At 43.0% G+C, this 23476-nt stretch overlaps 1 protein-coding gene across 50 annotated transcripts in view; it reads left to right on the forward strand.

Annotated features, from left to right (window-relative positions):
• Window positions 1-23476, forward strand: part of KMT2C (lysine methyltransferase 2C) — a 261212-nt gene that overhangs the window by 206306 nt on the left and 31430 nt on the right. For 35 of the 50 annotated variants that reach the window (XR_015161892.1, XM_086394748.1, XM_086394777.1 and 32 more), the window contains 14 exons: window positions 1603-1707; window positions 2021-2068; window positions 3063-3200; window positions 3374-3406; window positions 3507-3656; window positions 8456-8588; window positions 8812-9026; window positions 10623-10696; window positions 11772-11954; window positions 12338-14224; window positions 14661-14953; window positions 16984-18809; window positions 19914-20025; window positions 22625-22703. Coding sequence is in view for 49 of the 50 variants with exons in the window: in XM_086394748.1 (XP_086250874.1) it covers window positions 1603-1707; window positions 2021-2068; window positions 3063-3200; window positions 3374-3406; window positions 3507-3656; window positions 8456-8588; window positions 8812-9026; window positions 10623-10696; window positions 11772-11954; window positions 12338-14224; window positions 14661-14953; window positions 16984-18809; window positions 19914-20025; window positions 22625-22703 (5276 nt within the window). In the remaining variant the exon portion in view is untranslated. The remainder of the gene's footprint in view (window positions 1-1602; window positions 1708-2020; window positions 2069-3062; window positions 3201-3373; window positions 3407-3506; window positions 3657-8455; window positions 8589-8811; window positions 9027-10622; window positions 10697-11771; window positions 11955-12337; window positions 14225-14660; window positions 14954-16983; window positions 18810-19913; window positions 20026-22624; window positions 22704-23476) is intronic. The other 15 variants (XM_086394759.1, XM_086394760.1, XM_086394798.1 and 12 more) reach the window with 3 other exon arrangements.

Below are 23476 nucleotides of genomic sequence, written 5' to 3' on the forward strand. Positions count from 1 at the left end.
ATGTTACCCTGAAACAGTTACCCCATTTTTTTGTTTTTTCTTTCAAGGATACTGTTGTCTAGAGAATATAGTATTGAAATAATTTTATTTCTTAAAAACTTTACAAATATTTGGGCATACAAAATATACTTTGGATTTCAGTTTGAAAAATTGTATTTTTATGTACGTGTGCATTCTGTCTGATATGTTTAAAGGGACAAGACTATGTTTTATAGAAATACTTGGTCTAGAGTCTGGAGTATTTTATGTCATTTTCTTTTTTTTTCTTAAGTAAAAACAGTCAAAAACGGATTCAAAAATTCTGATATTCCTTAAGTGACTAATAAAGTCACTAAAGGTAGCCTAAATATTCTCCTACTTGATTAGGCTAGAAACCCTGTCGCTCTCCCTGGCTCTTGATTGTCTCACGTTCCACATCTCACACACCCACAAGTTTGTCTCTGCCTTCAGATGCCATCCCACACCAGCGGCTGCCTACCTCAGCCTCCGTCCGCTGTGTGCAGGCGGGCACCGCCTCTCACCGGGACCATGGCCGCTCCTGCTCCCCGGTCCAGCTCGTCTCCCAACACGCCTTACCCTCCTCCACCCTGGTCCATTCTGCACCTGGCAGCCAGTGTGTTCCCTTTAAGACATCAGTCAAAAAAAAAAAAAAAGACATCAGTCACACCCTCTTCTAGCAACCTTGCAGCAGATTCCCGTTTTACAGATGCCCCTGGAACAACAGGGGTTTGAACTGCGAGGGTCCACTTAGATGCGGGGTTTTTTCTCATATGTACAGCAGTCCTGGGGTCTCTGGCGGGCTGAATCTGCAGATGTGGAAATGAGGCTAGAGGGGCGAGTGTAGGTCAGATGTGGGCTTTTGAGTACGTGGAGGATTGGTGGCCCCTGCCATGTTGTTGTTAATCCTTTTCCCCTCATTGTTTATTTTTATAGCACTTACACTGGTTTCATTTTGTTCACTCTCCGCTGCCTCTGAAAGAGGAAGCTCTGGCGCGTCTGCACTGTGTGTTCGTCCCTTCTCTCTCCTAGTGGCTGGACCAGTGCCTGTTAGCTTGCTGCATAGACATAATTCTGTGGATGCTCAGGTTCCTTCTTGAGTAAATGAGTGAATTAATGAGTGTTAAGAGTAAAGCTGGAAGTAGGCATTTTACTCGATGGTATTTGCTTTATACTTTACAAGGAACTTTAAGCAGTAGGTTTGTCTTTAATATTTACCTTCTATTGTGTTTTCTAGATGTCATTTTTAGAGGTGCCTTTTTCTAAATGGTTTTCTTTCTTTTTTATTTTTTTTTTTTGCTTTGTTACAGCATTCTATTTCACTTTTACTGCCTGTGGGTTTTTATTTTAAGATTTATTTCATTGTTAATATACAGTAGTCACAAAAACAAAAGTCTTAATTTTTAATGTTTTCTTATTCAAATGTTGGCGTGCCTTTTCTATGAAAAATTCCTTACTTTAGAAATAATAATCTTTTTATGATTCTGGCACTTACCTCAGTATCTACTATATTCTCAATATTTGGTAAATGGTTGAATGAATGAGTTTTAGAATTTAATGTCTAGGAAAATGGTGACACTTTGAAAATATACTTACTATACTTAGGTGCTGCTGATGACCCCTTAGCTGACATTTCTGAAGTCTTAAACACAGATGATGACATTCTTGGAATAATTTCAGATGACCTTGCTAAATCAGTTGATCATTCAGGTACATTTGCCCAGTGTCTATTTTATGATGTGAGTTGAGAGGTGTGTGTGTGTGTGTGTGAAACAGGCGTAGTCATTGAAATGGAAAAAGTTTTTTCTTTCTTTGGCATCGTCAAACTCATCATTTTATTTGATCTGCCTTGACTTTCCTGCTTTAAGAGGGGAAATAGCACATTCGTAATTTGTTGTCTTTTTAAATTGCATCAGAGCTAAGACTTTTTGCCTTATGTACCTCTTTTCTTCTTTTGTGTGAGCCGACCCCCGCTTCCCGCTCCTGTGGTAATCATCCATTGTATTTGGTTTGGGTCTTGTAGGTCTTGATTTATGCACTTTCCAGGTTGAGAGCTCACCTTGTGCATTTGGTAAGAAACAGCGGTGGGTGGTGGCTGACTAGAAGTAGTTTGTCTTATTTTTTTAGTAGTGATTTCAGCCGAAACAGCCTGTGGGTGCATGTGTACTTGTTACAGTGCTCCTTTGTCACTAATCCAGCTTTGTTCTCTCTGTGTGTGCACTAAAGCATGGTACACCTGTACTGTGCTCTGGGTGACTTTCTCTGTAGTGTTCTTTCTTTTTCTTTTTTTTTAATGAATGGTTTTATTCTTGTTAGAAAGTAATCTGTACTATTACGCAAACATTATATTGATAGTTCCTAGGATAAGCTCAAATAAGAGATGAATTTTCACTTGTTGATAGTAATATTGAGGAAGTGTGATAAAATAGACAATAAACCACTTTTAAATGTTACTCTTGCTTAAAAACCAATTTTTGTAAGATACAGCATGTTAAGAACATAATCTGTATCTTGTTTTTGACTACAGAATATTTCAGAAATAAGATCTGTAGTTGGAATTGTTCACCAGAGGATGATTTTTACTAAGCATTAAGAGTTTTGAGCTTTCCATTAGTTAGCGTGAAACTGGATTGTTTTACAACCTGCATATGATAGTTGACCCAGTTGCATTTGAAACCACAGTTTTCTAAGTTTGAGTTAAAAGTATATTGAACATTATATATTGACTCTTCTTAGAGACCCCTAACTTAATAATATGGTGCTTTTTTGTGTGTAGAAATTAGCAATTTAGAACTAGAAGTGTTCTCTTGTTTCTGAGGAAATGTACTTCCCTTGATTAAACCATAACTTTTTAAGCAGAACCTAAGTTTACAAATGCATTGTGCCTAATTTTTACTTATTGACCCCCTGAATTGGTTTAAAAATCTAGATTAATTCAGAATTACAGGCTTTCCATTGCTTTGTTTTAATCCTGTTGTTGTGTGTTAATGCAGGTAAATTGTGTTAACGCATTTTGTGTGAGTGTTCAGAATCCACTTTCTAATATACATACCTTGATCCTCTAGCTGGAATAGACGTTGGTTCGGGTGCTGATGACCCTTCGTCTCTGCCTCAACCAAGTGTGGGTCATAGTTCACGGCCTCTAAGTGAAGAGCAGCTCGATGGCATCCTCAGCCCTGAACTTGACAAGATGGTCACAGACGGTAAAGCATTTGCTCTCCATCTGAGCTTTCTAAAGACGCGCAGAAATGTAATAGGATCTTCAAAGATGTGTGCATGCCACTTAACTTCTATTCTGATCGTTCTGTGACAAATACTATATTGCATCCAGATATTGACAAGGCAGTTTTTAATATTTCCATCTCTTTTATCCTAGGAGCAATTCTCAGCAAGTTGTATAAAATTCCAGGTATTTGTGTTCTGATTCTCTTGTTGATGGAAATAGCACTCCCTGCACTCTGGCTCTCGTAGTCTCTTAACCGTGCTGCCATTGTCCTTGTGTCTCCTAGAGCTTGGGGGCAAGGACGTGGAGGACTTGTTTACCGCGGTGCTCAGTCCTGCGGCTGCGCCGCCGCCCCCCATACCGCAGCCGCCACCGCCCCCTGCGCCCCAGCTGCTGCCCGTGCACGGCCAGGGTACGTCGCCTCTAGACAAGTGTCGTAAGTACGGCCCTGCCGCGTGTGCCCCCTCGCGTTGCCCCTCGGCCACCACGCACGCAGACATGACAAGAGAGGGTCCTCTTTTGCAGTGACGGGGTAGGACCAGCCTCTGAGTTCCTCTCAGTCACACCCCCGCCTCCCTGCCTTTCCCTGGAACGCGGCGGCACATTCTGTGGTCAGAATTCTTTTGCCCACTTCACTGGCAGTGCCCCTGTTAACGGTGCCCGCCTCCTTCCCTGCCCCCAGTCCTTGGTCCCGCGTCACCTTTCCTCAGTCGTTCCCGCAGAAATGTTCCGAGAACTGCTCGGCCCTCACCGGCTGCCTTGGACTCATCCATGTGGTCTGAGCCTCAGTCACTCCCTCTGTGGCCAGGAAGTCTCCACTCCCACACTCCCCCCGGGCTTTCCATTCATAGCATGTGGTGCAAATATAAACGCCCCTTTGGGGCATTACGGGTCTCCCTGTAGACGGTGAGCTCCTTGAAGGCTAGAGTCACAGCTGCCCTCGCTGTATACCTGCCACAGAACATGGCCTCAGTAAATTCCGCAGAGTAAATCGGTGCCCTTTCTACCACTGTCGGCCGAAATGCCTACTTCTGTGGAAATTGCCTGTTTTGTTTAACACACTTTCTTCTACCTGTTTGTAACTAGCTGCAGAACAAATTTCAGGCTTTCCTTTCTCCCTCTTTCTGAAGAGCTGAAATCTGATAGGCTAGGATCAGAATTTTGTGGGCATAGGTAAGGAGATACTGCTTCAGACCGTGTTCTTGATAGTATTGGGTCCTCTCTCTCTCCTGTTGTCGCTGCCTTGTGACTCTGAACTGAGTGATCTATGATGATGCTTCTATGAGCTCATACACTGTGTAAGTGCTAAGAAGTGCAGATGATTTAGTGTTACCTTGGCCACCAATTTTGTGTGTACACGAACATTTCTATAATGCACATAATTGAAATGTTTTAGTTTCTACCAGTTTAGTCCTAAACATCAGTTTACCATGATGTTTGCTAGATCAAATGTGATTTACATTTGGATGAAACAGATCCATAAGCACTTGTTGACATAATTGTCCCCGTGCGCTTGCCTCATGACTAAGAGCCCTTCCATGTTTCTCTGCACAGCACATAAAAGTAAAAGCAACTGTCTCCAAGTTTTTTGAAACTAGAAGTATGTAAAAAATCAAATCAGTTAAAGATGTATTCCTTTATAAAAAGGTTTTATGATCATTGTTTAAATCATTTCAATGTGCAGTCTCATGTTTAATAAGATACTGAGGATTAGGAAGGTTGATGTTTACTTGGAGCGGAGGTGGGTTTTGGCTAGGTGCTTACGTGTAACTCAGAGATGACTAAGGCTGACTAGCCACCAGAGTTTATAATTGTAGTATTGTAGACTTTTAGGTAGACAACTAATTTCTATTATTGTTGATGTGGTTCAGTCACTCAATTCGTGTCTCTTTGCAACCCAGACTTCCTTGCAATCCAGACTTCCTTCCTTGTAGCATGCCGGACTTCCTTGTCCTTCACTATCTCCTAGAGTTTGCTCAAACTCATGTCCATTACAGTGAGCATAATTCAAGCAGAGCTATAAGAGTCTCTGAGATTTCAGTATTTGTGTTTGAAAGAATAATAAGGATAAAATAGCGTCAGATCACATGCAGGGAGACATGTGCCTATTTAGGAATGGCAGCTCTGCTGCTCCCAGAGCAAAGGAGGAGAGGTAAAAGGGACAGTGTTTAAGGAGGCCAAATTAGAAAGTACGACATTGGGACTAGATTTTGTCTGGACAGCTAGGCGTTGGCAGTTGGCCTTTTTTCCTCCAGCCTTTGGAGACCTCACATCAGTGAAATGATCTGATGAGTCACATGTTTTGGCAAAGTAGCTCTGGTGTTAATATTGGAAGTGGATTTGGGATGGGAAGAGTTGTATATTAATGAGTTTATTTCAGTTGGGACTGAATGAAAAATTGGGTTCCATGTGAATATATCTGCAGTAGTAACTGAAAGGAGGAATTGGATTTGATAGACAGCAATGTTAGCATAAGTAGGATTGTGCTACCAATTGGGTGTACGATGTGAGGTGAGAGGAAAGAGACTGGACTGCACTGTATATCTGTCAGGCTGGCCCAGAAGATAATCAGTCATGCCATAAACTTGAAACATGGAGCGAAGAAGAGAGACAGAGTGTGTGTGTGTTGTAGAGGAGAGAGGTGGAGATGTAATGAGCTTAGTTTTAGGCCGTTTTTACTCTGTTAGAAATGAGCATATACATTGTTCTGACTTACAGGCATTTGCGTTGTTCGGAGCTGTAGATAAAGGCTTAGGACTTGTCTGTGTAGTGATCAGAAGGGTGAGATTTCTTAAAAGGATATACTTCAGTAGAATGTAGAATCTTGAACTCTTTTTAAGTGAATGTAATAAATCATATGCTTCACAGCTGGTTCATATTTATATACAATTGCATGCTCCTTTTCTTTCCCTCTTTTGAGGGTTGGATGAAAGTGAAAACAGGTGGAGACCCTGAGTGCGAGGTAGGGTCTTAGCGGTGATGCTCGTGACACAGTCTGTAAGGCCAAGTAGAGTAAAAGGTGGTGTGCTGTTTCATTGGGTCAGACAAGGCTGTTGTGATCCTTAGCGGAGCAGCCTGGTAGGAGCGGAGAGGGCAGAGCGTGGTGTGCTGGCAGTTACACAGGTCAGAAAGCGAAGAAGGGAAATTTCAGGAAGACTGAGAGAGTACTTGAAATCACTTTAAGTGGAGGTTACATGAAGTAATTTTTCAATCAGTTCTTATCCACGCTTTGAAAAAGATACTAGTATGACCAGGTAATGGTAAACTTGAGAGGTGTGGGGTAGCGGGTGGAGACCACGTCCTAATTAAAATCATAATAAAGGAAAAATGCTTTGCATTTATTTATGCGTACAGCAACAACAGGCTGTTTAATTTCTCTGGGTCTTTTTTCTTTTTTGCATAAATGGAGCTACACATGATAACCCATTCCACGGAGTTGGTGTGAGGACCAGCGAGTTAATTAACGCGTGTAAAGCCTTTTAGTACAGGGCCAAGCTAAATAGGTAATAGCTGCTGTTGTTACATAACCTTCCAGTACGGTTGTGTTGCGGGCACAGTCGTCAGTGCTGGTAGAGTGCCACAGGACTGCTCACATTCTCAGGGCCAGGAAGGGAGCTCTGGTTTAGCCTAATTACATGAAAGACACTTGATACTTTTCAGTGAAATACATTGCTTAGTGGAACCTCCTTTTCTCTTAAGATGAAAATAGAGGTAGCATTCTACTTGGAATGAATGCAGAAATCTTGCTCCTTAATCTAATCCTTGGAGTGGATTTAGGTGTCCTCAGACACTTGGCTGTTGTGGAGTCGCGAACCAGTGGGCCCAGCCCTGCCGTTCTGCAGGAGGGGCCCTAACCTGATGTCGGGTTATTTCCAGGACCAGTGCCCTTGAGACAGAGCCTGAAAATCTGTGGACATTCAGCCCCAGCGTCCTCAGACAGGAACTTGAGATGTAATGGAGGATCTGGTTTAGCTGACCGGACATTCTGTGGTGCAGAGCGTGTTGTGGGCAAGGCACTTCTGGTTATTTTTCTTTCTAACCATTTGGCAAATGATCAGGTTAGGAGTGCTCTGTCATTGTGCCAGGGGTGCCAAGTAGTAGCGAACCTCATGACTGATTTTTATTTGCACAACTAACTGGTGATACAGGTGTGGATCTCCAGTGTTGTTCTGAGTGTTAAAATTATCAGTAGAGGCCATGTATTTATTACTTGAAAGTGTGTCTCTAAGTTGGAGGGGTTTTTTTTCCCCCTCTTCCAGTTTTATTGAGAGATAATTGGCATACAGCTCTCTATAGTTTCAAGTATATAGCATAACAGTTTACCTTACATCATGAAATGATTACCAGTGTAAACTTATGGAAGGGATTTTTGAAGATACACCCAAAAAAGGTGTTTTTTGTGTGTGCCCTTTTTTTTTTTTGGCTGGAAAATTGCTTGGCTAAGGACAGTTGACTGACTACCAAATAGTTTAGGAGAACAGACGATCACAATAAGGGTTGGAGTTCTGTGTTTGTGCAGAGTTTGGGGAAACACAGGGTGGTCTCATTATGGTTTACCTCATGTCTCTGAGGGAAAGACGTGAAGGTGATGGAATGTGAGTTAAGCGGACTTGGTGCCTGCAACTCCAAGTAGTGCAAATTCCATATTTTTAACAGTGATCATCTAGTTTATAATGGTAGGTGCAATACTGCGTGTTCCCAACTATTTTAGAGAAAAAGTGCCAATTTAAGAATAATAGGTGGGGTTTTTATTTGTATATGAATATCTGTTCATAAATTTTGAGTGAAGAAGAAGATTTGATAAAACCTAGCTATCATTTCTTGAGATTGATTTTTTTTCTTAGAGCTCATATGTGCTGCATACTTACTGCATGGGAGGCACTGTGTTAAAAACTGCACATACAGTATGCCGGTTACATACATTACAGAATACCTTCGTTTTATTAAAGTGGTGATTGATTCTGCTTCTTACAAGTAGCAGAATGAAGATTCAAGCCTAGGGCATCAGACTCCAAAACACATGCTACTCCCGTCATACCATGATGAAGTAAACAGAATTATAGAGAAATACAGAGAAATATTTCAGAATTTTATAGCCAAAAGTCACTCTTTAAGCAATATTTTACAGTATAATATTGGGGGAAAATTCTGTTTTTGAGTACTATTACAGATTTTTATTTAGAAATATTTGTTACTTTTAAATTATTTTTGAGTAATATGCTTTCTTCTTTGAAGATGTCTTTTCACGGATGCCACTCATGAACGGCCTCATTGGACCCAGTCCTCACCTCCCACACAATTCTTTACCTCCCGGAAGTGGACTGGGAACTTTCTCTGCTGTAGCGCAATCCCCCTATGCTGATGCCAGGTATTTAAAAGCCTTGACTTTATATGGAAACATGAATCATTTCTGTTATATAGATGTTTATCAGTCTGACTTACTGTGACCAGTGTTAGTGTCTTAAAATCATGGTGATCTTTGCTAAAACCCATCAAACATTGTAGGTATGGGTTTAATGAAAGTGTACTTGACCATAGTACTTAGAAAGCTATTCTGTGTTTATGAAGTAAAGTTGTTTATCATTTGGCAGGGATAAAAATCCAGCGTTTAATCCAATGGCTGGTGATCCTCCCAACTCATGGACATCATCGGCTCCCCCTGTGGAGGGAGAGAATGACACGATGTCAAACGCCCAGAGGAGCACTCTCAAGTGGGAGAAAGAGGAGGCCCTGGGTGGGATGGCAACAGTAGCTCCAGTCCTCTACACGAACATCAATTTCCCCAACCTGAAGGGAGAGTACCCGGGTAAGCCATGGGTGTGTCACTGCTTTCCGTTCGACTGGCTTTCCCACACGTGTGCTGAGAGGCTCTGGGTTTTTGCTTCCCTACACGAGAGGGCCCAGTATCATCATCAGTTCTGACCTAGCGTGACTCTGTGCAACGTGAAGATTCCCTAGGTACCTAGAGGCATCTTGCATTTTCTTCGTGCTAAGCCCTGTACCCATTTGCTGTTTCCTCAGAGTTAATTTCAGTTAATGAAATGGTTCTGGCTCTGAGCAGTCTTCTTAAATACGTGGAAGTTGGTACTGTGTTACATGCATAGTTGTAAAAAAAAAATTCCTAGAACAGAAACTTACTACCTATTCAGAAGTATTAAGGTAGGCTAAATTAGACCCAGTTCTAAGTATTATTCACATGGAAACTAACTTATTATTTCCCCCCAACTGTCCAACCTGTTTGAAAAAAGCAGATGGTGGGGTATTACCATTTTTTGAACATTCTTATTAACTGGAGGATGAAACATTTGGATTAACGAAATGTCACTGACAGAATATTTGTAAGCAAATGCTGATTTATTATCTTGAGTTAATGTTGCAAGACAAATCAGGATTTGAAAAGGACGTTTAAGCTTTGTCTTGAAATAGTTTCCCAGCTGTCAACATAACGGCACTTTTAAATTACTGGAAGGGCACCTAGAAGTGAATGTTCTTACGGACGATCCCTGTCTTTTATGTGCTTTTTTGGTTTGGACGCCTTGTAGTACTTTATTCATCGTGTATAGAAATAAATGCTACTGAATCTAACAGAAATCAGTGGTTTAATGCTGATAAATCAATGGTTTAATGTTAAGGCAACATACACATTCTTCAAGTTATTTTTTTTTAATCACACTTCTTTTTGCTGCTTAGAAAGTTCTGTTAAGTCACTTAAAACGTCAGTGTAAATTGTCCTTAGATTGATGGTATAGGTTTTCTTTTTTAAAGATAATTTTCTTTAATAGATGTACCATGCGATTCTAGAACTCAGGAAATATCATGTTACACCTGTTGGCCTCTCAGGTGATTGCCTTTGTCACTGGGTTTGTTGAAGCTCTCTCTCTAAATATGGACAGGACCGTTTGTACATGTGCTGCTGACTGTTGATCGCACACAAACTTCAGTTTCGGTCCTGTCCCGACACAGGTTGAAATCACTGCTTTGTCCGTCTGTGTGTGAGCAGTACTGATGCTTATTTTTAGTACTGGTTACTTTCTCTGGGTCAGCGTGATAGACTGGTCTCACGTATAGATGTTTTCCAAACTTTGAGCTTTGTTCTGGTAGCGTCTTACGTAGTTGAGGGAATTTATTACATTTGGCTTAACTTTATCTTGGCTGCTTAACTTTGATGTAAAAACTTCGGCTCTGCAGGTGAGATTGTTAGTGAGGCAGCATTGCATTCAGAGTTATGTTTGGCTTATTGTGTACCAGGAACTCAGTAGTGTACAGAGAACTAAATATAGGAGTATTCACTTAAGAAAATATGGACAAGACAGATTTAACCATTTGTCGTTTACCAACTGTTTTATAAGACACGTCGTTATTGTGGCTCTGTAAGTGTGTATGCTGTGTGCTTTTGTTGCAGACTGGACGACTAGAGTGAAGCAAATTGCCAAGTTGTGGAGAAAAGCAAGCTCACAGGAGAGAGCACCATACGTGGTATTTACAAAGCTGCTGTGTGTTATATCCTTAAACACAATACCTGAACCTTACTCTCATTGTCTTAGTTTAATAAAAAAAATTTTCCATTGCAGAAGAAACCTATGTTTTTGAATACTTGTACAACTAATAACCAGCTTTGTTTTATAGTGATTTCCTCACTCATGATGTCTTAATATAGAGGGTGACATTTTCAGAAGCTGGTGAACAGAACCAGCATGTTGAAGATTGGTCACTTATTCTGAGAGCATGGTTAATTCATTTCATTTTTAAATTGTTTTATCTCTTCAAAAAAGTACTAAATTTTGCAACTGCATTAATGTGCCTTAGTTATTTCCACAGTAAGCCCTTTTTATATCAAGTTTAGTAGAGAATCTTTGTGTATCTTAAAAGAGACATATCTGGACACTTTGAAGGAGTTTTTGAAATATGGACTTTGCAGGAGTTATCAGGGTGTTTTATAAGATTCATCATTCAGATGGTGAATTATTTTCTCCCAAAGCGCCAAGTTAAGATTGTCAACTGGATCCAAATCTTTGCTTTCATTTTAAAGCATTTTAAATCTGCATTATTGTTGTGAAAAACACGCAGCTACTTTGTGCTCTGGGCTTCAGCAGACGTATTGCCAGTGATGCTGACTGCTTGGAGAAAGCAAACCATTGCTGTTTTGGGGGGATGTGTTGATTCTTTGTTTTGTTTTCCCTTGACTGGCAGAGGTAATGGCAGGGTATTTTTAATGTTTCTCAGTGGTGGGTTTTTTATTTATTTTTGAAAGTTAAGCTTCAAATTCCTGATTCTGGATTTGGAGAATTGATTTGGTATTCTTTTCTGTAAATGGAGAGGCGTGTTAATCTTTGTATTTTTGAGGAGTTTGTTACCAGAATTAGAATGGAAACATGCTTTATAAAAGGGGGAGTTGGGGTAGCTTCTGATATGTAAAAGGCTGTAAGTTCTCAAGGATAATATTTCAACTATTTAACCTGACATTTTCTTGCTTTGGTATGATAAAGTTTGTCATAGTTTTTCTAATTTTAACATATACTGGGAGATAATCATCTTCTCCTTTTTTTCAAAGCAAAAAGCCAGAGATAACAGAGCTGCTTTACGCATTAATAAAGTACAGATGTCAAATGATTCCATGAAAAGGCAGCAACAGCAAGACAGCATTGATCCCAGCTCTCGCATCGATTCGGATCTTTTTAAAGATCCACTAAAGCAAAGAGAATCGGAACATGAACAGGAATGGAAGTTCAGACAGGTGTGTGTCTTTTGGGTTTATTTTTAAGAATTAACTTTTTAAATTGGTTTTTTTGGTTTTTGAGAAAAGAGCTATTTATGTCATCATTTCAGATACAGTTCTTTCTAGAATATAAAAATCTGATTAAAAATAGGCTTTCCTTTTTTCAGTAAAATACATTTATGTTGACTTTGGGAAGTTATAGTAAATATTACAAACAATATACTTCTGTGGACATTATGTATGCTCTGGTGAATAACTGTCTCACCTCTTTAGGAATTTATAATTTAATACGGAACAATCTGGAAACTGATGAGAACAGACACATTTTCTGTTGCCCCCACCTCACCCCACAGGGAGCTTTATTATTGCTTAAACATAGGCTTGTTTTCTTGTTTCAACAGCAAATGCGTCAGAAAAGCAAGCAGCAGGCTAAGATCGAAGCCACGCAGAAGCTGGAGCAGGTGAAGAGCGAGCAGCAGCAGCAGCAGCAGCAGCAGCAGCAGCAGCAGCTGGGCTCTCAGCCTGCGATGGGCCAGTCCGGCTCAGACACGCCCAGTAGTGGGATCCAGAGCCCTCTGACCCCGCAGGCCGGGAATGGAAGTCTGTCTCCTGCCCAGTCATTCCACAAGGACCTGTTTCCAAAGCCGCTGCCCAGCACCCCCACCGCCACCCCCTCAGATGATGTGTTTGTGAAGCCGCAGGCTCCCCCGCCTCCCCCCGCGCCCTCACGCCTGTCGGTGCAGGAGAGTCTGTCTCAGGCTCAGCCTTCTCAGCCCCCGTCCCCACAGGTGTTTGCCCCTGGATCATGCAACTCCCGACCACCGTCTCCAATGGACCCTTACGCGAAAATGGTGGGTACCCCACGACCACCTCCCGGGGGCCACAGCTTTCCCAGAAGAAACGCTGCACTGGCGGAGAGCTGTGGGCCACTGCCGTCGGGCTCCAGGCCGCCTCAGATGGGCGAGGCCGCAGCCAACCGGCCATCGCCGGTCCGAGAGGCGTGCGCCACCACTGTGGCGAGCAGTGACCCCTACATAAAGCCTCCAGACACCCCTCGGCCTGTGCTGACAGAGCCATTTCCCAAGCCCCTCAGCTTGCCCCGGTCTCCTGCCCTTTCTGAGCAGACCTCACAAGGCCCTCTCACCCCTGGCACCAGTGACCACTTCCCCAAACCATCTCCTCGGGCAGATGCATTTCAGAGACAGCGGATCCCTGACCCGTATGCTCGGCCCTTGTTGACACCTGCTCCTCTGGACGGTGGTCCCGGCCCTTTTAAAGCTCCGATGCAGCCCGCTCCTCCCTCCCAGGACCCTTACGGGCCAGTGTCCCAGGCACCAAGGCGATTGTCCATCGACCCTTATGAAAGGCCCACGTTGACACCACGACCTGTAGACAGCTTTTCTCATAACCAGTCCAGTGATCCCTATAGCCAGCCTCCCCTCACCCCACATCCGGCAATGAATGAGTCTTTCTCCCATCCCTCGAGGGCTTTTTCCCAGCCTGGACTCATATCAAGGCCAACATCTCAGGACCCATATTCCCAGCCTCCAGGAACTCCACGACCTGTTGTAGATTCCTATTCCCAGCCCCCAGGAACATCTCGCTCCAACCCAGACCCTTATTCTCAACCTCCTGGAACTCCCCGGCCCACCACGATGGATCCGTATAGTCAGCAGCCGCCAACCGCACGGCCGTCTGCACAAGCAGACTTGTTTGCTCCATCTGCAGCCAGTCAGAGGCATTCTGACCCATATGCTCATCCTCCTGGAACCCCAAGACCTGGAATGTCTGTTCCTTACTCGCAAACACCAGCAGCACCACGGCCAAGGATTTCAGAGGGTTTTACTAGGTCCTTGACAAGACCGGCCCTCATGCCAAACCAGGATCCTTTCCTGCAAGCACATAATCGAGGAGCAGCCTTACCTGGCCCTCTGGTGAGGCCACCTGATGCTTGTTCCCAGACTCCCAGGCCACCTGGTCCTGGTCTTTCCGATGCTTTTAGCCGCGTGTCCCCATCTGCTCCCCGTGACCCCTACGATCAGCCTCCCATGACTCCGAGACCACAGCCTGACGCTTTTGGAACAAGTCAGGTTGCCCGTGATGTTGCTGATCAGCCACGGCCTGGGTCTGAGGGGAGCTTTGGGGCACCTTCCAACGCGCCCATGACTCCGCAAGGCCAGCAGTTCTCCAGCGTCTCCCAGCTTCCCGGACCCGTACCCACCTCAGGGGTCACCGACACGCAGAGCACTGTTAACATGTCCCAGGCTGATACAGAGAAATTGAGACAGGTAAACAGCTTGAATCTTCTTAGTTGTCTTAAATGTATTATTTGAGAAAGCTGTTTTATCGAGTAACTTATATATAGATGTTAAAGCAGATCTTTTCAGTATAATTTGTCATACTGGCAGAGAAGAAAAGTGAAATTGGTAGAATCAACACCAGTGAATTGGACTTACTGTTTTATCTAATTTCAGCCTTCATGAGTTTGTAGTGGCATTCTTAACTATGAAAGCTTCAGTTCTGTGGTGGTTATATGGCAAGGAAAAGGACCCAAATCATGTTTATTTTTTTTACAACCGATTGACTATTTGTGTAACTCGTGTTTTATCATACTTTGAAATATTAAGATTCAAACAGTACCATAGTGGAGTATTAGAATCATTGAGGCTGAAAAAGGCACGGGTCAGTAGAAGTCCCAGTCACCCTGTGTTTCCTTCCGTCCAGCGACAGAAGCTCCGTGAGATCATCCTCCAGCAGCAGCAGCAGAAGAAGATGGCCGGTCGGCAGGAGAAGGGGACCCAGGACCCAGGAGCAGTGACCCACTCGGGGCCCCCGCCACACTGGCAGCCAGAGAGCGTCGGCCAGGTGTTTGCCCGGCCCCCACCCCCCTACCCTGGGAGCATCAGGTCTCCCATGGTCCCTCCTCTGGGACCTCGATACACCGTTTTCCCGAAGGAGGCCCGTGGAGTCTATCCACCTGATGTCAGCGGTATGGGGATGAGGCCGCATGGATTCAGGTAAGGCTTTTCATTTCACGCCAGAGTAAACTGCCAACAGAAGGAGATGCCCAACTGAAACGACTTCTTTTTACCCTTTTTTAATTGAAGTGTGGTTAACTTGCAGCACTGCGTTAGCTTCAGGTGTACAGCAGCGTGATCTGGTGTTTCGTACATTCGTATATTCTTTGATGTGACTCTTACGACCTCGTTGCTCAGTTTTACTTCTTGATTCCTTTGAGATAAAATCAATGTTATTTTCCACTAATGAGAGGTCATAGATTTTTTTCTAAATCTCTAAGTACTCTACAGACTAAAAACATTCCCTTTGTTATTAAATATTGACTGTGCTAGCATTACGTTACAGCCACAATGATATTGTTTATCATACTAATCAAACCTCTAATATGTTACTGCCATATTCAGTCAAATATGTGATGTGAATTATTTTCTTCTTAGATTTTTAATTTTAATTTACACTGCAATGGCACCCCACTCCAGTACTCTGGCCTGGAAAATCCACGGACAGAGGAGCCTGGTAGGCTGCAGTCCATGGGGTCACTGGGAGTGGGACACGACTGAGCAACTTCACTTTCACTTTTCACTTTCATGCATTGGAGAAGGAAATGGCAACCCACTCCAGTGTTCTTGCCTGGAGAATCCCAGAGACGGGGGAGCCTGGTGGGCTGCCATCTATGGGGTCACACAGAGTCGGACACGACTGAAGTGACTTAGCAGCAGCAACAGTAAATATTTGTGAACATTTCCAAATCGAAAGGATGTTTTCCTGTAGGAGCTTCTCATGATGAAATAGGGTTGTAAAATTAGTGGTTTTCTCTTTTGAAATGACTAGTAGAACGGTCAGAGCCAAATGTGGGCCTGAGTTGTAATAAGGAGGCATTTCTTTAACATATGCTTTTCATCTTATCAGGTATATTTTTTAGTCTAATGCTTCATGTTAAAGTCTTCCCCTTATTTTTCTTTTTTCTTTCTCCTCACTTTATGCCTGTTACTCTGTTTATATTTATTTGTACGTGTTAAGTCGCTTCAGTCCCCATGACCCCATGGACTGTAGCCCACCAGGCTCCTCTGTCCATGAGGATTCTCCAGGTAAGAATACTGGAGTGGGTTGCCATGCCCTCCTCCAGGGGATCTTCCCAACTCAGGGTTGGAACCAGTGTCTCTTGTTAAGGCTTCTGCATTGACAGGCATGTTCTTTGCCACTAGCACCGCCTGGAAAATCCATATTTGTTTGTAACTTGCCTATCTTTCTTTCTAGGAATGAGGTACAATACAAATAAAAGTTTTTCTGTAATTCATTCATTTACTGAGTCTTTACAGATGATGCCTATCATTCTTGTCTTACTACCCCTGATTCTCATTCTTTGAGCAAATAGGTTAATCTGTCCAGTCATCACCTTTGTTTTCTTAAGTGCAGAGACCTGTAAGTCTCTGGTAAAATTCATTAGACCTCCTACTCAAGTGTCCCCCTAAATCAGCTTCCTCCACATCATAGCCTTCTTTGCAACTCCAGTAGTATATGCTGATTTGTAAACAACCGATTCCATCTGCTTGTTTGTTTTCCTTTGTCTTCGTTTATGATCTCTGTCAGATGTCATCAGAGCTCAGGTATGGTATTTACTGTAGAGTATGTGGCAAAAATTTATGTTCATATAGATTCTTTATAATACTTTCTAATGGTGATAATTTTGTTTTTACTAAGTCATTATTACATTTGGCAACATTTTGTGTGCTTACTCAGTCGTGTCTGACTCTTTGTGACCTCGTGGACTGCAACCCACCAGGCTCCTCTCTCCATGGGATTTTCCTGGCAGAAGTACTGAAGGAAATGGGTTGCCATTTCCTTCTCCAGAGGATCTTCCAACCCAGGGATCAAACCCGGGTCTCCCACTTTGCAGGCAGGTTCTTTACCATCTGAGCCACCAGGGGAGCCCTATCTGTATTTAATCTAAAACTTTTCCTTTTTATAAACCTGACTCTGAATTCAGTACTTTATGTTAACTATCTGTGTTATATATTTCTTCTTTTAGGTTTGGATTTCCAGGAGGTGGTCATGGCACCTTGTCAGGTCAGGAACGCTTCCTTGTACCTCCTCAGCAAATGCAAGGATCTGGAGTTCCTCCACAGCTCAGAAGGTCTCTATCTGTAGATATGCCCAGGCCTTTAAATAACTCACCAATGAGTAATCCCGGTGGACTTCCTGCACATTTCCCAGCACAGAGCCTGCCGGTTCAGCAGCATAACATACTGGGCCAGGCCTTCATTGAGCTGAGGCACCGGGCCCCAGATGGGAGGCCCCGGCTGCCCTTCCCTGCTGTTCCTGGCAACGTCATTGAGGCACCCTCCCATCCCCGCCACGGAAGCTTCATTCCCCGGCCGGACTTCCCAGGCCCCAGACACCCAGACCCCATGAGACGACCTTCCCAGGGTCTCCCTCATCAGCTGCCTGTGCACCCAAATTTGGAACAAGTGCCGCCATCTCAGCAAGAGCAGAGCCGTGCTGTCCATTCGTCTGCGATGGTCATGAGGTCTCTGAGTCATCCCTTGGGTGCTGAGTTCTCAGAGGCCCCTTTGTCAGCCTCTGTGCCAGCTGAAACGACATCTGAAAATTTACAGATGACCACCCAGTCTTCTGATGGTCTCGAAGAAAAACTTGATTCTGATGACCCATCTGTCAAAGAACTCGATGTTAAAGACCTCGAAGGGGTTGAAGTCAAAGACTTAGATGACGAAGATCTTGAAAATTTAAACCTGGATACAGAAGATGGCAAGGGGGACGAGTTGGACACTCTGGGGAATTTGGAAGCGAACGACCCCAACCTGGACGACCTCCTACGGTCGGGGGAGTTCGATATCATCGCCTATACAGACCCGGAACTTGACCTGGGAGACAAGAAGAGCATGTTCAACGAGGAACTGGACCTCAATGTCCCAATTGATGATAAGTTAGATAATCAGTGTGTATCTGTTGAACCTGAAAAAAAGGAGCAAGACAACGAAAGTGTGGCTCCTTCTGATAAGCCTTCTCCTTGGAAAAAATCCACTGTCAGCAGCGAGATCAAAACGGAGGTACTGTCTCCAAATTCTAAAGGGGAAGCCACATGTGAAAGTGAGAAAAGTGAGGACGGTAAAGATAGCGTTGATCCTCCCTGCCCACCGGCCTTTGCTCCTCTGGACGGAAGCGACGGGGACAAGGCTCCTGCGCAGCCCTGTGATGCAGACCTGCTGGAGAAAAGGGCTACGCGAGAAACGACCGGCCCCAGCCCGCGTGTGGCTCGTGGGGCCACTCAGCCGCCTGCTGAGGATGCCGTCGCCCCGCGCGGCACACCTGGGCCAACTCCAGTTCTCTCAAGTTTACTTGCTAATGAAAAACCTGATTCTGCAGACGTGAGGCCGTTGGCATCTCCAGCACCAACTCTGCCGGCCTCCCCGTCTGGCCACGTGTCAAGTTTGCCTCCCCCTCTGATGACACCGCCTGGTCATGTTTTGGATAATACCATGAGTTCTAACGTGGCAGTAGTCCCTCGACTAAACCATGCTTTCCCTCAGGGTGTGCAGGTAAATCCAGGCTTCATTCAGGGTCAGCCGCCAGTAAACCACAGTTTCGGGACAGGCAAACCTGCCGGTCAGCCTGTGCCCTCGACAAGTCAGCCTGGGACCAGTGGCATGTCTGGGGCCCAGCAGCTAATGATTCCTCAGACGCTAGCCCAGCAGAGCAGAGAGAGGCCCCTCCTTCTGGAGGAGCAGCCTCTACTTCTGCAGGATCTTTTGGATCAAGAGAGACAAGAACAGCAGCAGCAGAGACAGATGCAAGCCATGATCCGTCAGCGGTCTGAGCCGTTCTTCCCTAATATCGGTAGGAGTTTCTCCGAGTTTCAGAAATTACTACCGTGGGCTTTGGGTGGAATGTGGTATGCTTACAAGCTTTTTTCTGTATTAAAATTACATGTGGCCTAGAGTACTGAGGGTTGTATTTCTGTTCCTTCTTCAGCTTTGAGATGAAACTGACTAAGAGTTTTAAGATTCCTCCCCAGTAAATCAAGAAATTAAACTCTTGGAGTTTCAGACATTCTCAATTCTATTTTTTATGGGATGACTTAATAGAAATAAATCTCTTTTGGTTCATTCCTTCTATATATTCTCATTATTGCCAGGTATTTTCAGAGTCATTGAAAGGTGAATTTAAAGAAATTATGCTAGGAGAAAACTTCTCATTTGTACAATGAATGCTTGGCAGTTTTTTTAGTCATATAAAGCTCTCTAACTTATTTCAGTAGCTTACTAATTTGGGGGAACGTGCCTCCCCCCCCCCCCAAAAAAAAAAAAGCAATGCACTAAGAATGCTTGAGTGTCTCTAAGACAAAGAACTAGCAATCAGGGACACATTCCAAGGAATCCTTTCTTTTTTTTTTTTTTCTTTTAATGCTTCTTTTTCTAAACAATAAAATTGACCTTCTGTCGTACATTCATTGCCAGTTCCATCATTTTAGCCCATTTCTATATGCGAAGAGGTCTTTTCCCTTAGCCTGTCCTTATTATCAGAACTTGATCCATTTTTCTCTTGAGTAATAACCAATTTAGCAAAAATTCCTTAGTATTTGTAATAAGTGCAGCTTCTCATCATGGTGGAACATTCTGCTGAGCCTTGTGAAAGTTCAGATGAATGGAATTCATCACTTGAGGTTACTGCTGTCATTTCCCTTATGCCAGTGTTTGACAAATACCTTGTTTAGATTCTTACAGGACTAAGGTATTAAATGTGTTGATCACTTAGATGGAAGTAAATTCAGGATGAGGTTCTCATAATTCTTTACCTAGAATAGAGACCTGTAACAGTGATTGTTAAATAACAAGGAATAAGAGTCTAAGTTGTGTGATGTTTGTGAGTTACGTTACCTCTTAGTGTCACTTGAACCAAGTACTGTGAAATAAGTAACTTTAAAATATGTTTGTTCTTTAGATTTTGATGCAATTACAGACCCTATAATGAAAGCCAAAATGGTGGCCCTTAAGGGCATAAATAAAGTGATGGCACAAAACAACATGGGCATGCCGCCGATGGTCATGAACAGGTAGGTGCTGACGCTTCTCGTGCTCACTGTGCATCAGAAGCACACGCAGTCACTGCTAGCTGCTGGAAGGAGCATGTAGTGACACAAAGCTTGTATTCTAGGGATGAATGGGAATTATTTCAATTGGTTGTGATGTCAGCGGAATATAATCAAAAGCAAAATGCTGTACAAATGTAAAGATTGAATTTTCATTCATTTCAGGGTAAACATAATAAAGCATCATAGAATGGTTTGCAAGATTGACTTGACTAAGCAGGAAATTCAACGTATTTAAGTGCACGCTTGTTTAGGTACTTTGGAGTAGGTAACGCTGACCAAAAACTGCTTGGGACAGAGATGCTTCATCCAGAGTAGGCAAGGGTGAGCAGGGAAACAGACATTAAACTGCTCTGTGCTGAGAATAGAAGATGGTGTGTTAGTCTGAAGGTTTTTTGTTCCATCAGAGGACGTATGAGAGTTAGCACTTTGAAACTTCATAAGCCTTTTCACTATTAATAGGAAAAAATGCGAAAATTACACATCAGAGAAGATTATGAGTTATTCGACTCTCTTAATTTCTGAAATTATTTACACCCCCTAAGGGTTTCTTAAGTTCTGATCATGGACCATCATCAGAATTATGTGGTAGCTTTTTAAAAAATTCCTCTAAGATTCCTTTACTCAACTGCAGACACACTGAACCAGAGTATCTGGAGACGGTGCTTGTGGTTTTAGTGGGCACCATGGGTGGTTCTTTTGTATATTGCTGTTTGAGAACCTCTGTCCATAGAGTAGGCATAGAGCCTCAGTTTAGCCTAATTGCTTGTTGAGTGTGGGTGATCGTGGAATTGAATGTGAGTCTACGTGAATTTAAACACAGTTCTTCAAAGGTGCTTTGTTGGATACTTTAGAAATGGTTGAGAAGCATTGTTGAGATCAGAGAAGAGACTGTAATGACTTGCATGCACAGCGTCTGTGAACACTGTTTCTCCTTCATGAGGATTCTTAACTTTTTTATGTCGTGGACTTTTTGACATTCCAGTAAAGCCTTTGAACTCCTCAGAATATTTTAATGCCAAACCAAAATATTAAAGAGGAGATCATTTATATTTGAAATAGTTATTTAAATGTAAAAGTTACAGTATATGTGCTTCTCTAATACATGAATAAGTTTGGCAATAGGTCTAATAACTACCATAACTTCAAAAGAATGATGTGATGAACCTAAATGACCAATTGGGTTTGTGCAACAACTTTTGCCATGAAAATAACAAGTTCTGTTTTTGAAAAATCACAGTACTGCTGATAATACTGTAGTTTGCTGCCTGTAGTCAAAATAGAAGGAAATTGTAAATTTAATTCTGCACTTTAAAATACAGACCTGAGATTTGGAACCCCTGCTCCTTCAGCATAAGTCTCTACTTAGACACACTGATGTGTTAGTCAGCCGGCAAGTTGTTAGTGCTTCTGCTGAGGTCTTTGAGGAGGCAGAGATGATGATCCCTCCTTCATGTGGTGGCATAAGTTGAGGGTGATGGACAGTGAGTGCTCTGTGGATTGAGAGCCCATTCCACACCAGGCTATAGTGGGGCCTGGGGGCAACAGATGAATCAAAAAGCTGAGTAAAAAAATTAAAAAGCTTATGTTCCAAATTGTGAGTAGACGTTAATTATAATGTTAGACATAGTTATCTACTTAGACATTAATTATAATGTTCGATAAATAATTTGGAAGATATACGTTGAAGCATTTGGTAACTCTAGATGCAGTGTTTTCATTCAGAGCGGTAATGTTTCTGAAGTTTTTAACTAGAGTAACATTTTGCCAGATATTTTTAACCATGTAGACTTTTTCTTAGTCAATGACCAGTTTTTGATTTGCTCTAACCTTTAGACATAAGGATATATGAAGGTTCTTAATTAAGATGCATCTTTTGTTTTAAATAAAGATCAGAATAAACAGTTTGATTATGTAAATTCTAAGAAAACTATGCCTTCATTATTTTCGAAAAGATTTGAACTAGTTTTAATGTCTACTGAGGCACGTAACCGAGCGGGCTGTCTGGAGCAGCCTCAGGCGCTGCAGCCACACTAGTCACTGTGGGGATGTTGGTCTCTCTGGGTCTTCCTTTCATCACAGGTAAAATGAGTAGGAAGGATTCGCACGCCACACAGTTGTGTAGTAGCTGCTGCTGCTTCTAAGTCGCTCCAGTCATGTCGGACTCTGTGCGACCCCACAGGTGGCAGCCCACCAGGCTCCCCCGTCCCTGGGACTCTCCAGGCAAGAACACTGGAGTGGGTTGCCGTTTCCTTCTCCAGTGCCTGAAAGTGAAAAGTGAAAGGGAAGTCGCTCAGTCGTGTCCGACTCTTAGCGACCCTGTGGACTGCAGCCCACCAGGCTCCTCCGTCCATGGGACTTTCCAGGCAAGAGGACTGGAGTGGGTGCCGTCGCCTTCTCCGTCGTGTAGTAGGTTGGGGCACAAAAATACAGGGCCCAAGTCAGTGCTTTTGACAAGAGACACGTTGCCATTAGTCCTCCTTCCTTGGAAGAAAACGGTTCAGGACGTAAAGATGATGTTAGTTGCAAATATTTCTTTGATGCTCAGTTATTCTTTCTACAGGTTCCCCTTCGTGGGCCAGTCAGTGGCCGGGGCGCAGAGTGGGGACGGCCAGACCCTCCTGCCACAGGCAGCTGCTCAGGTATTGCCGCCCGTCGCCAGTCACTCTCGAACCCTAGTGCCTTTCCCTGTGTGTCTCACTAGGCTTCACAGTGAGGCCACTTCCAGGAAACAGTGGGAGTCCTAGAACGCTGCCACAGTGTGCTACCGGCTCGGCAGAAATAAGATACTTCACTGTTTTTTTAGGGGCGAGACAAGTTAAGGTTAAAACATTGGCAGTTTCTGAAAAGGATCTGTTTGTTTAAGGGTAGAAGGTCACTTGGAGGGAAGCCAGGTACTTAGGGTCTTAGGGTTTGGTTTCATTTACCTTTAACTCCACGGAGACGTTTTCACGTCCAGCATTTTAGAATTCACTCATTACATTTAAATGTAAAACTGCTACAAATTCCAGAAAATAATGATTATAGTCATTTTATTTAGATACAATCACGTGGTGCAATTTATTCCTTGGAATAATTTAATTTTGAAGTACTTAACATTCACAGTAATCAGCTTTAAGTGTAAATATTTAGTGTCAAGTGATGTCCAGGCAAGTTAGAACTACACGTTATATTGTGTTTTCAGTTTTTCTTTTCACCAAGTTCTGCCTAGGAAAAAAAAGAAGAGAAAGCCACCTACTTTCTACATGTCTTTTGGGCACTTTGTTTTTGCCCTGCTTTAGATTTATTATGCTGATAATTATATTTTCAATAAAAAAGAGCCATCTGACATTGTTGAAAAAACATAGGCTTCATAGCTGAGTTTAATCCGATTTCCACTATGAGTTTATTGGGATTTTGGGGCAAACTTTTTAGT

The sequence above is a fragment of the Bos grunniens genome, chromosome 4 (assembly GCF_055505025.1).
Source record: "Bos grunniens cultivar Pamir isolate PY7600 chromosome 4, Bosgru_T2T1.0, whole genome shotgun sequence".
NCBI lineage: Eukaryota > Metazoa > Chordata > Mammalia > Artiodactyla > Bovidae > Bos > Bos grunniens.